The following is a 12,321-nucleotide window of genomic DNA, read 5'->3' as shown; positions in this document are numbered from 1 at the left end:
AGGCTTTAGGATGCTGTGATAAGAGTCTGAACAGCTATCTTTTGCTTTCAGAGGATGTTGTTTATACATATAGAAATTATGAAACTGATTCAGGAGAATGGACTCTTTAATGTAGCAGCTGTTTTTCTAAGGAGCAGATTTTAGAGTGTTACTTAGGTGTCTGTTGAATGATTTTGGTAGTTTCATTTGGCCTTTCAGTCAAAAAAAAAATCTGACTATTGACTCAGCTAGGCAAAGGTGCTGCTGAGCTGATTGTAGAGGCTTTGAAGAGGTGACTGGGCAAGATCATCTCCAGAGCTTCCTCTCTATGATCTACTAGGCAGGATTTGTCAGAAAGATATGGGCATGCTTGGGGCCTGAATTCTGTTGAAAAAGAAAATTCCAGCCTTTACAGTGGTAGACAGGAGTCTATTTTACATTCAAGTTACAAACAAGTTGTTACGTGGTAAATGAAGATACAGAGTTAGAACACATCAAGAATCTGGTAGCTGCTTGTGTATCTGGTATTACACCTCCTGTCCTTGCCTTGTGGATTAAGATACTACAGATTCTCCTTTGAAAAAGTGTAAAACCCTGCATCCAAGAAGCTGCTGTGGAATAGCTTGTGTGCTGTAAATTCCTACCATGTTTCATGTAGCCAGCCCCTTTGCTTTCTTATTTTTATTTTTTTTTCCATTTATTTTTAGGAAAGAAGCAGAACTGAGAATTTCTTCCTGATACTCGATTTGGAGATCATATTGGCCTCTACCTTCTTGTGAATTCAAATGACCATGTTGTTGCTCTGAAGAGTATGACAAAAATTTGAAAGGATTACATATAAAAAAAAAAAACTAACACCAGTTTCTTCTTGATTACAGAGTCCTAATACGTCTCATTGATGACTTTTTGCTGGTTACACCACATTTAATGCAGGCAAGAACTTTTCTAAGGTATGCTATTAAAGACACAGTATTTAAAGCACTAACACCTTTTAGGTCATTCTTTTTCATGCTTCTACATATAGGTATATTTGGTTAGTGGGTTAATAATCAAGAGCTGTTTTGGAGTCCTTGTTGGTAGCCTGTGCCTGGGAAGAATCCTAATAGCTACATTCCTGATGGACAACTAACAATCTGTTGCAGCTGAGATGGTGGGGGATGCATGCTGGAGTTTAAATTAGGGACCTAGCTACTGACCTTGATGGAGCGTCTAGCAGCAATTAGTAGTGCGGACTAACCAAAGAAGCTGACAGTTGTCTTAAGACCATTTCCTCTCAAATTTTTAAGACGTCTTTGTTACATTCTTAAAATGTTTTTATCGGGCAGGCATGCTGCTACTTTGTATTCCTGGGGAAAGAATGCAACTTTTCTTTGATGCAATATTGCTAAGAATTTTCTGGTGATTAATATTCTGGGGTGAGTATTTGAAGATGCTGATAGTATTGCAGCATGCAGCTCACGCAGAAATTTTCAAGCAGTTATTCTTTAGAGTGCTTCAGAACTACCTTTTTTTTTTTTTAAATTGGGCCCCAAAAATTGGGCCCCTGGTTACTGTGGATATGAATGTACAGTCAGTATCCAAGAAGAGTTCTGCTGATGCCAAAGCCAGTTTTAAGGATCAGATGAGAGGTCTTGAAGAAAAGCTTAGCATCTGCAATGCAGTCAGCTGCATCATGCTTTTCAATAGTTAGAAAAATGCAGCTCTGTCCTGAGCCTGAAAAGTGATGGGGAAATCAATTACATTTTAAGTATAAATTGTACTAAATAATGAGTAGTGTACTTTGAAGATTTCATTTGTCCTAATTTCCTTATCAGAATAGAAAGAAATTTCTAGGGATCTATGGATTTACAGTTCGGGAAATAAGTCAAACTAAGAAGCTGGGGATGCCTCCGCTGTTAATCTCTATAACATCTTTTCAGCATAATGTCACTTGCAGCAGCATTGCGGATATCGTCCTACTTGCCCTTTGAAGTTATCAGCATCCTTATTCTTTATCAACTTCTGCACTAGCTGTGTTGATTTTCTGTAAACAAGTACCCTCTTCTGTGCATGTTTTCCAGAAATGCTTACAGATCCTATGAACGCTCTGCCACAATTGAGTCGTAACAGTTTTTTCTAATGTAGTATTAAAACTGGGGGACTCAAAAAAAACTAATTTAGAGGAGACAGTATTATGGCTGTTACTCCCCAACAAGAGGAGCCTACCTCTTCCTCTCACTCTTTGAAAGAATGAAACCTGCATATGAATACATCACCAATAAGACAAACTGCTGCTTGTCCATGAGAGGACACTGCTGATGCAATGTGTCGTAGGTAATCAGCAGGCATTCTGGCAACGAAAACATCCTTAGGGAAAACTTTGTGGGGAAAGTTCAAAACTTTTCATCAGACAAATGAGGTTCCTATAACATGGATTCTCCTTGTTTTCATTAACTTTCAAACCCAATAACTCTTCATCTGTCTTTTTCCAGTGATTTTGATCTCAGTGGGTTCTGTGAGTGTGATTTATGCAGCTTGTCTTAAATGTTTCATGGCTTACGCTCTTAATTTGCATTAATTTGTAGAAGTTTTTCTCCACTTTCTCCTATTAACTTTATTTTATGTATTTGTTTACCTCTACTATATTCAGGTTTTTTGTTTCTAGCTGTGTTCCTTAACCCAGAGAGTTGGCCGTCATTCCCTTTATTCTTTGGTTTCTATCCTTTTATGCAAGATTATATGTACCTTGCGGCATGATGGGTTTTTTTGTTCACTTTTGTGGGGAGAGTTAGGCTAACTGTTTATATTTGTTTTAGGACTCTAGCAACAGGTATTCCTGAGTATGGCTTTTTAATAAACCCCAATAAGACAGTCGTGAATTTTCCTGTTGATGATATCCCAGGATGTTCCAAATTTAAACAGCTGCCAGATTGTCGTTTGATCCCGTGGTGTGGTTTATTATTAGATATACAGACACTTGAGGTTTACTGCGATTACTCCAGGTAAATATTGAGTCAGCTTTACAGTATGTTGTACACAGCGTGAGAAGCACAAGGGTGTCTTGTGAATGGTGTGGTTGAATTAACTGCAAAATAGATTTTACAATTCTGTTTCATGTACTGTAATTTAACTATTTTGTTCTGCTGTGCTATTTTCTTCATTCCATCCTGGTGGAATGGAAATGCTATTGACACCATTGAATGTGGCACAGGCCGCTAGTCACTACAAGTCATGTACTGTATGGTGGCTACATGGTTCTGAGAAAGTTTATTCAATCACCTCATTTCAGTTTCTTTCACCATTATGCACTGTATTGTGCCTGATATCATGTCACTACATCTATTGTTCTGAAATTGTTTGGTGTTTTTTTTTTTTTTTTTTTACACCTTCCTAGAAGAAACAGTATTACATGAACTACAGATTAGGATTAATTTTGTATAGACTAGAGGAGCTAGTAATCTTTTCAACATCAGAGGTACACTTCAGATGGTAGTGTAGGGGAGAAGTAATCTCTCTTTAAACTAGCAACCTTGGCTACATACACAAAGCAGTCTGAAGCGGTGTAGGATGGGACAAGGTGTCCTACTGAAAAGCTCTGTAGACCCTTTACATGCACTCCTAAAGGTGGCATTAAACATTTGTTAAAGATGAACAAGAAAGAACTGTTTAACCTGAAGGATGATATTGCTGTGATAATGACCGTATTTAGTATAAACAGCCCGTGCATACATTTAAGTGGGAAATTAGGAGAAGGTTTTCCATCACTGGTGTGGTGGAGGTCTTCCAAAACAGGAAAGCTTGGTCAGTTTAGGAAATGAATTTACATGACATGATTTTCTCTAACAATAGACGACTGAAATCAACAGCCAAAGAGATTCATTAATTAGCTGTTTTTCTAAAAGAAACAGTTTATGTTGATGAAAGCATTGGTGCTACTGGTCTGGGAGACACTAATCTGAATCCTGAGGATGTTTGTTGCAAGGGCCACCTTGCTTTTGATAAGCTTGACTTAAGTGGAACACCAGGGTGAACTGAGGTGGCTTCCAGCCTAACCTCTTCCATTGCATGGATCACTGAGTATAACCTGGTTGTCACTGAGGTCATTAATAATGATCTGGCTAGGCAATGTGTTTAGAAATACATCCAGTTTGTGTTTAAGATTATTGATTTGGTTTTTTTAGCAGGGTGAATTATTCAGCCCTGGGGTAATGAAGTTGTTCCTTAGCTAATAACCTTAATGCCGCAATGTCCAGTCTGTTTCTAAATTGAATTTAGCTATAGTCATCTTTTAGTTACTGGCTCATTGATTAGCAGGCCATGTCTGTAACATGAGAACTTAAATGAGGCTTACTTTACAGAATTTAATTTAGTCTGTTAGCCCTTGGAGTTTAGAGTTTAACTACTTTTTTTCTTTTTTTTTTTTCTAGTTACACCTGTACTTCTATCAGATCGAGTCTTTCCTTCAATTCAAGTAGAACAGCTGGGAAAAACATGAAATACAAATTGATTACAGTCCTCAAACTGAAATGCCATTGTTTATTTCTTGATTTACAGGTGGGAATATGGAAATGGATGTTTGGAAATATTGTGCTTAGTGATAAAGAACATTAAAACTGCTTTGAGTTATAACACGAGAGCTGATTTTGCGAGGTCACACACATAAATTGGAAATGTTGACATCAACTAAAATGTGGGGTCTCAGCACCTTCCAGAACTGAACCTTTGCAATATTGTTACTTAGGTACATAACAGAAATCTGTGAAGTTTAGCATCAATTTTTTTTTGTTCTCTAGATCTCTAAATCACCTTATGCTGTTGAACTTGAGTAAATGATATTGTGACACTAAAATATTCCTGTAACTCTATTTCTGTTCTGTTCTAGATCAACAGCCTTAGAACAGTTTTCATTAACATCTACAAGATCTTTTTACTTCAGGCTTACAGGTAGGTCACTGTCTTCTGCAGTAAATCTGAATATTTTATTATTCTTTCTTGACACATGGAGGAGCTACAGATTAGGAAAAAGTGTGCCATAAAAACGTGCAGTGGTAAATGTCAGTAGTAAGTCACATTATTCTTGTTTCAACACTGTTATTACATAATATTATTAGGTTCAGGATATAGGATTATATTGATGTCTGTGTTTAAGTGACACTTCACTAAATGGGTTTTAATTTTCTCTGGTTATTGACAGCTGACCTCAAGAAAAGTAGTCTGTTTTGCTGCAAGGAGGATGACCAGAAGCCTTATCACTTGTTAACCAGTTTATATTTAGAACTTTGTATCTATTAAAATTATATAGAACTTTGACCTGTATAACTTTGCCTTAAGTGAGGTTTCATTCTACCAAGTTAATTGCAGTTTCTTAGCTGCTGATAATGACTTAATTGCTCCTTAGCTGGTAAAATCTTGTTGGTTTTTTGTGAGCTGTTCGTGACCAGCAGAGGAAGTTAATGTTTTAAACAAGGATAAAGGGAAAGAAACCAAAACTGACAAGCAAGTTGGGAGAAAATACTGATCTCCGTGCACTGAAAACTGAATGATTGGCAGTACCAAGTAATTGTTCGTTTATTGTTTTAACACCAAAAAAGTCGCAAGAGATGCTTTCCTTTTTACAGAAAACAGGTGTTGCTCTTTTGCTAGGCTTATACTTGTTAGGAAGTGACACTTTAGTTTTGTTCTTAAGTTCAGCTTTATCCATATTCACCCTGTATCATCCTTGTGTCCAAAAAGTGTAACTGCACTTGTCTAGTACAGCACTGATGTGTCAGGCTCTTAAACTTTGTGTTGTGAGTGACTTAACGTTTTTTTGTCTAATGTTGGGCACGATGACTTAGTTACTTCTGTTTGCTTTTATGGTAACACTCTGACAAAGATCTCTCTGTTAGAGTACCTTAAAAAAAAATGTCCACCATGCTAACAGCATGTCAGGTTAATTCAGCCAGAGCTCTGTGATGCAGCGTGGTAATTACGTTTATCCTTCAAGTATTTTAAATTTTCAGAAATTCTTGAAGTGATTATGCTTATGCTGGGTTAATTTAATAAAAATGATATGTAGTTGATTAATTAAAAATCAGCATTGTAATTGTTGCCTATATTCAGCTTAAGCAGGATTATAATGCCAGAGCAAAGGAAAAAAAAAGCCAGCAGTTTTAAAATACGTCCAGAGATGTAAGGGAGCACACAATACAAGTAATTTCCATAGAATTGGCTTCCAAATAGACAAAAGAGTGGGGTTCCTGGTCTATGGAACACTGTGTCATTTGGAGGTCTGTGTTCCTGAACAACAGAACTTGTTCTGGGGTTGTGGTTTGGTTTTGTTTTGGTTTTTTCTTCCTCTCGCACTCTCTCATGTGGGTGTTCTCTGGCTGCATGGTCTGTGACAGGGAATTGGTGAGGACGTGCAGTTTGACTTTACCTGCACATAAGGCAGTCATTGTCTTCAGAAGAGAATTATGTTACCAAGGCAGATGGCTTCAAGATCTTCTTTCAGCATGGAATTTACAAAAAACATCGTATGTGTCTGATAGTCCAGGGATTTGTATATATTGGAGAGGTGTTGTATGCTAACAGTGTTGATACGGCTAAAGACTGTTGAGTCCTTTTAAATGTTGTGTAGTGCCTCAGGTATGTAATCATAGCTTCACTTGAAATTGCAAATGATTTGTGATTAAATAGGCTGGTTTTGTGAACAGGTTCCACGCCTGTGTTCTCCAACTTCCATTCAACCAGAAAGTTAGAAACAATCCTTATTTCTTCCTAAGGATCATTTCTGAGACTGCATCATGCTGCTATGCTATCCTGAAAGCAAAAAACGCAGGTATAGTATGTTAATGGCAATGAAGTAGCATTTTTGGGTTTGGGTTTTTTTAAGACAAATAAACGGTCTTGAATGTGCAGTCAGATCATGTCATTTTGAGATAAAGATCAAGAATGAAAAATATGGAGTGTATGGTAGGAATCCCAGTGAGGTTTTTTTCTTAAACTCAGTTTCCTCAAGATACTATTATGTTTCAGGTTTTTGTTTTTAGTCCTCTGCTGACATAGGAGACTTTCATTGACTACATAGATTTTTAGTAAAAAACCTTGGAGTGATTTTATAGAAGGAGAGGAGAGGCCAGGTCAGGCATAGTTCTTACTTCATGAACATATATGTTAATCATTTTCAATGACATTATTTTCCTATTCTGTCTCTAGGGGTTGCTTTAGGTAACAAAGGTGCATCTGGCGTGTTCCCTTCGGAGGCAGCAGAATGGCTCTGCTACCATGCCTTCACTGTCAAACTGGCCAACCACAAAGTTGTTTACAAATGCCTGCTTAAGCCCCTAAAAATCTGTAAGTATTCAATTATTTTTACAGTTTGAAATATGGTTAATTGTAATAAAACTTGGAATCTAATGGATTTTTTAACTTTTCTTGTCATAAAGTGTTGTACTAAAATTTACATTAACGAGCTTTCTGATTTTAATCAAATTTACTAAGTAGGCAAATGGAAATAGTATGTTTTTCAGCACTGCGTGGTCTAGAGCCTTGTTCTTAAGGGACAGCTATTGATGCTTGACACACAGTAAGTTTCTGCAGTTCAGAAAGCTTAATAAGATTGGGTTAATCATATAACCATTCCCAGCCCGTTTAACTAATCAAAATAAGAATGCTCAGTTTTGTGTTTTTAAAAATGTAGATTAACTGGCAACTAAATAAGTTCCTAGCACAATGTAAGTTCTTACCAAAAAAAGTGTCACTGGGTGTGACATCCAGCCTCTCGATCACTCCCCCTGACAATGGGATGGGGGAGAGAATTGGAAGAGTACAAGTGAGAAAACTCATGGGTTGAGATAAAGGCAGTTCAATAGGGAAAGCAAAAGCTGCACACACAAGCAAAGCAAAGCAAGGAATTCATTCCCTGCTTCCCATGGGCAGGCAGGTGCTCAGCCATCCCCAGGAAAGCAGGGCTCCATCACGCGTAATGGTGACTTGGGAAGACAAACGCCATCGCTCCCAATGACTCCCTCTTCCTTCTTCTTCCCCCAGCTTTATATACTGAGCATGATGTCGTATGGTATGGAATAGCCCTTTGGTCAGTTGGGGTCAGCTGTCCTGGCTGTGCCCCCTCCCAACTTCTTGTGCACCTGGCAGAGCAGGAGAAGCTGAAAAAGTCCTTGGCTGGTGTAAGCACTGCTCAGCAACAACTAAAACATCAGCACGATACCAACATTGTTCTCATACTAAATCCAAACCACAGCACTATGCCAGCTACTAGGAAGAAAATTAACTCTATCCCAGCCAAAACCAGGACAACCAGGACACTGGGGTCACTTTGAAACAGAAGCACTTGCTGCGCTGCATACACTGTATTGGAATAGATAATAATAATTGTTGGGAAACCTCTGACTCTTCTACTCAGTGAAAGAAGCTGTCTGTGTACCTGGCCTCTGAGGAGCGCTCTCTTTGGCCACTTGTGTGGTCTGTCCCCAGGCCCGCCATAGAAATAATAGAATTTTCAGTTCTAAGATATTAGAAGTGAACAGCAGTAGGTTTTTCTGAAGCAGTCAGTACTGTTGAATTTAGCTGCAGTGAAGGCCAGACTCTCAACACTGACTCTGTAATTCGCATTCTGAGTCATTACTTGGGTGCTTTTATTATACAATACCAAGAAGTTCTTCAGTCTGGTTCCAGAATAACCCCTATTTGATTTGAAATGTATCGCAGGCTTCCCTTGATACCTGTGCTGAGGCCCAGGGCCCCCACAAGAGAGCAGTTCTGCTTCTGGAAGTAAGCATTTCCTCCCCACATCAAAGGCTTGCAGCAATGCCTGAATGCAAACAGTCTGATTTTTGGTCGTGCATTGCGAATGTATCAAAGCAGACACTTAAGCATTTACAGGAAGCAAACTGATGGTTGGGATTGCACCAGCTGCGTTCCTGACAACTATGGACTTTCTGTATGGAGCAGAACCCCAGCAGCCTCCCACAGAGAAGCTTCTTCTCTCAAGGATTACCAAAACCAAACCAGAGGCACTGCGTCTGATCGCTGCTGCTGAGAAGCCAGTTTTGTTTGGCCCTTCTATAAGTACCAGGGGAAGCAGGCCTGCCTCCAGGAAGGGAAGAGATGGCTGCTTGCTTCACTTGTAGAGGACAGAAACTGAAGAACGGAGTGGAGAATTCAGTAGTCACTCCCAGTAAGATAACGGCTTCTCTGGGAGCCGTGTCACTTCTATTAGATCCATATAGAGCACATCCGAGTTTTCATCTCTACCGCTGAGGGTTTTGCTCTCGGGATCTTTGACTGGCAAACCACAAACCAAGCCAAAGCTCCCCCATCCTTCTCTGTGCATGTATGTTCAGGGTGGAGGTGCAGCCCCAGGCATCTTTATTGTTCAGCAGAATCTTGTCTTCCCTGGGTGTGTGCATCTGCCATAACAGTGGTGTCTGCTGTCCACAGAATCACACCACCGCAACTGCCAGGGAAAATGGGCTAGGAAGGAGAGGTGGAATTTTCCTAGTTAGAATAATGATTGCCATTAGGTTCACCTTCTGCTGTACCCGTATAGCCTCTTGCCTAACCACGGTACTGACCCGAAAGTTGTATTTTAAGTTCTGTCTTACTTCTGGAAATCGGGTAGCACGTGTGGACGTCCGAGTAGCTGTGACAGGGAAGTCACTGGTTCTTGGGAGTGCTCCTGTAAAGTCAGCTCAGTATCTCTGTATGGCACAGCAATCTGTAGCACGGACATAACCAGGGCTGGTAATAGTGCCTGTGCTGACTTAACAACTACACTTCTTGCTGTATTTTTGGAGTTTGTATCGGCTGTATTAAACCTGTTACCTCTGTAAGATCATGTTGTTGACAGGAATTGATATAAACTTGATTTTTTTTCTTGTGTCCCTGCACATGCCTTTCCATGAGAATCGATATCAAGCTTATAGGTTTTGGGGAGGAGGTTCTTCCCACTGTTCCAAAGCCTGTTAAATATCAACATCAGGCAGGGGCTTGTCAGTATGAGTTGTCGTCATTCTTCACAGTTAAGTATTTAAAACATAGTTACTGTGTAACATACCTCCTATTATTACCAGTGGGAAAAGGAGCAAGAGTCTTTCCTTATCATGATAAGATATAAATACATCATCTGTCCCCTTTCCAAATACAGAATAAATGTTTATTGAGCACTTCTGCTTTTCTGCACCATTGACAATTTTGTCAACGCTGTTTAGGTAACGGACCTAAACTGTTGCTAGGATTTTACATGTTCTTCCTAATCTTTAAGTCCTTTTTATTGTCTATAATTCTGTTGACAATAGACTCAGTGACCTTCTGTTTCAAAACTGTTATGTCCTCTTATAAAAATTACATTCCTGATTTAAGAACCTCGTTTAGTCTCCAAAATTTTCCACCTTAAGGATGGCTTTCCAGTTAGCCTCTCTTCAAAGGAAACACAGCAGGGAGAATGGCTGTAGCCAGTGTTATAGCAAAAGGTGCATTATCCACGATTTTAGGGGTTTTTTTAATCTTTTTGTGTATGTCAGTTCCAAGCATAGGCTACTTTGAGGTCATATCCGAAAGCAGAGAGGAAAAGAAACAGTCTGGGAATACCTTTCTGCTGTAGGTAAACATTAGCAACCAGATAAGGACCTGTCCCTAGCATTGTTTAAAATAGCGTCTTTCAAAGTAACTGTGCTTTGACAGAAGGCCTTTTTTGGTGGATAAAGTTATTGAATAAATGGTCTTACACTTCTAAAAAAAACATGTAAAATTCTTAAATCCAAACTGAGAAGTGTTACAAGGACATAATAAGAGAAATTTGCTCCTTGCTTTTCTTAGTTTGTTAATATTTTAACATGATTTTTAACCTTTTTATTTATTAGCCTGATTTAAGGGTGGAAGAATAGTAGTGTATTTTATTATAGCTTTTTTATCCCCATATTCCAGGTGTTCCAACTTTTTAATTGGATTCAGCTAGTATTGATTTTATTACTTTATGAGCGTTTTCCCTGAAACAGAATTGTGAGTTACCTGCAGTAGTAATGAAGTGTTTCTGATATTTTGGTAGGTAAGATGCAGCTATTCAGGAAGATCCCAAAGGATACTATGGCACTACTGAAGACAGTGACAGAACCATCTCTTTGTCAAGATTTCAAAGCTATCCTGGACTAACTGACTTGAGGTTTATTTCATAATTTTTCCAGGTTTAAAAAGAAATGCTGTGTCTTTAGATGACTTCTCTCTAGTTTATTTTGGCAGAGTGGACCAAAAGCAACATTACTCAGAAGATTTGCGTGTTTGTTTCTCAGATACCACACAAGGACTTAAAAAGAGCAGACAGTTTTGTTAATACCTTCTTGTTTGTGTTTGCCTGTAAGCTCACAGGCTATTTGAAATAATTGACTGGGTTTCCTTCAGTAATTCCCATCTTCTTGATGAAAATGTTCTGTACAGACAGATCTACTTTCTTGTTCTTTAGCGTATTCTTTGTTTCTCTATGTTGCAGCCTATTTTATAATAAATTGTCTGGTTATTTGCAATAAATGCGTGCTTGTCTCCAATACCTTTATTTTATAGTAACCTTCAGCATCCCGCCCAGCTGCGTTATGTTCTGACAGACAGTAACCTGCGCTGGGCAAATGCATTTCATGGCGCTACCTAGCAAGATGTGCAAGCTAGAGATTTTATGCTTTCGAGAGCACAACTAATATATGCCAAAATTTCACTGCCAAAGCTGGGTATATTTAATGTATGTTTTATATATTTTGAACACTTGGTGATATAGAATGATGGTGGTGCATTTATGCCTACAAGACAAAAGTTCTTGATTAAATAATATACTGAGTAGATTACTCTTCTATCTGCATTTCTTGCTCTTTATCTAGGCTTAGCTTTGGCTCTATAATGTTAATGAGGGTACTGTCTAGCCCTGGTGCTTGCCTGTGGTGCAGGGCTGAATTTTGCCCTGTGGCTGCTCTGATAAACCTGAAAAAAAGAAAACAAAAATAATTTTCCATCCTGCCTTAATCCACACATTTTGAGTTTAAGAGCATCTGAAACTTGGAGCTGGATCAGAATCTTTGTAGGTTTTTTCAGAGCATTATTTTCAAATATTTACCATACTAATGAGTATCCAGCTTCAACATATTGCCATTTCTTGTATATTACACTAATTTAGGCTCCAGAAACATTCACCAAATAGCCTGGTAATCCCATATGGCTTTTTTTTTTTTTTTTTTCCCTCTTCCAGGCTTGTGTGTTGAATTTGTGGGGGTCTAATGTAGAGCTATTTCAGTAGGATTTTTCTGCCTCAGTTATAGTTTAAAGAGCAGCTGCTGGGAGGTTTTATCAAAATGGATGAAGGACGTCTTGCTGGAGTGAAAC

At 38.7% G+C, this 12,321-nt stretch overlaps 1 protein-coding gene across 1 annotated transcript in view; it reads left to right on the top strand.

The window, feature by feature from the left end:
• TERT (telomerase reverse transcriptase) overlaps positions 1-11,109 on the top strand; it is a gene marked incomplete at its 5' end in the record, with an annotated part of 33,064 nt that extends 21,955 nt beyond the window's left edge. The window contains 7 exons of the mRNA XM_009641316.2: positions 858-929; positions 2,775-2,960; positions 4,386-4,512; positions 4,841-4,902; positions 6,654-6,778; positions 7,156-7,293; positions 11,006-11,109. Of these exons, the coding sequence (XP_009639611.1) occupies positions 858-929; positions 2,775-2,960; positions 4,386-4,512; positions 4,841-4,902; positions 6,654-6,778; positions 7,156-7,293; positions 11,006-11,109 (814 nt within the window). The remainder of the gene's footprint in view (positions 1-857; positions 930-2,774; positions 2,961-4,385; positions 4,513-4,840; positions 4,903-6,653; positions 6,779-7,155; positions 7,294-11,005) is intronic.
• Positions 11,110-12,321: the final 1,212 nt, after the last annotated feature.

Source organism: Egretta garzetta, unplaced genomic scaffold (assembly GCF_000687185.1).
Source record: "Egretta garzetta isolate BGI_Z169 unplaced genomic scaffold, ASM68718v1 scaffold716, whole genome shotgun sequence".
Classification (NCBI taxonomy): Eukaryota; Metazoa; Chordata; class Aves; order Pelecaniformes; family Ardeidae; genus Egretta; species Egretta garzetta.
The sequence above is the reverse complement of the archived record's forward strand: the minus strand, read 5'-3'. Positions and strand labels throughout refer to the sequence as shown.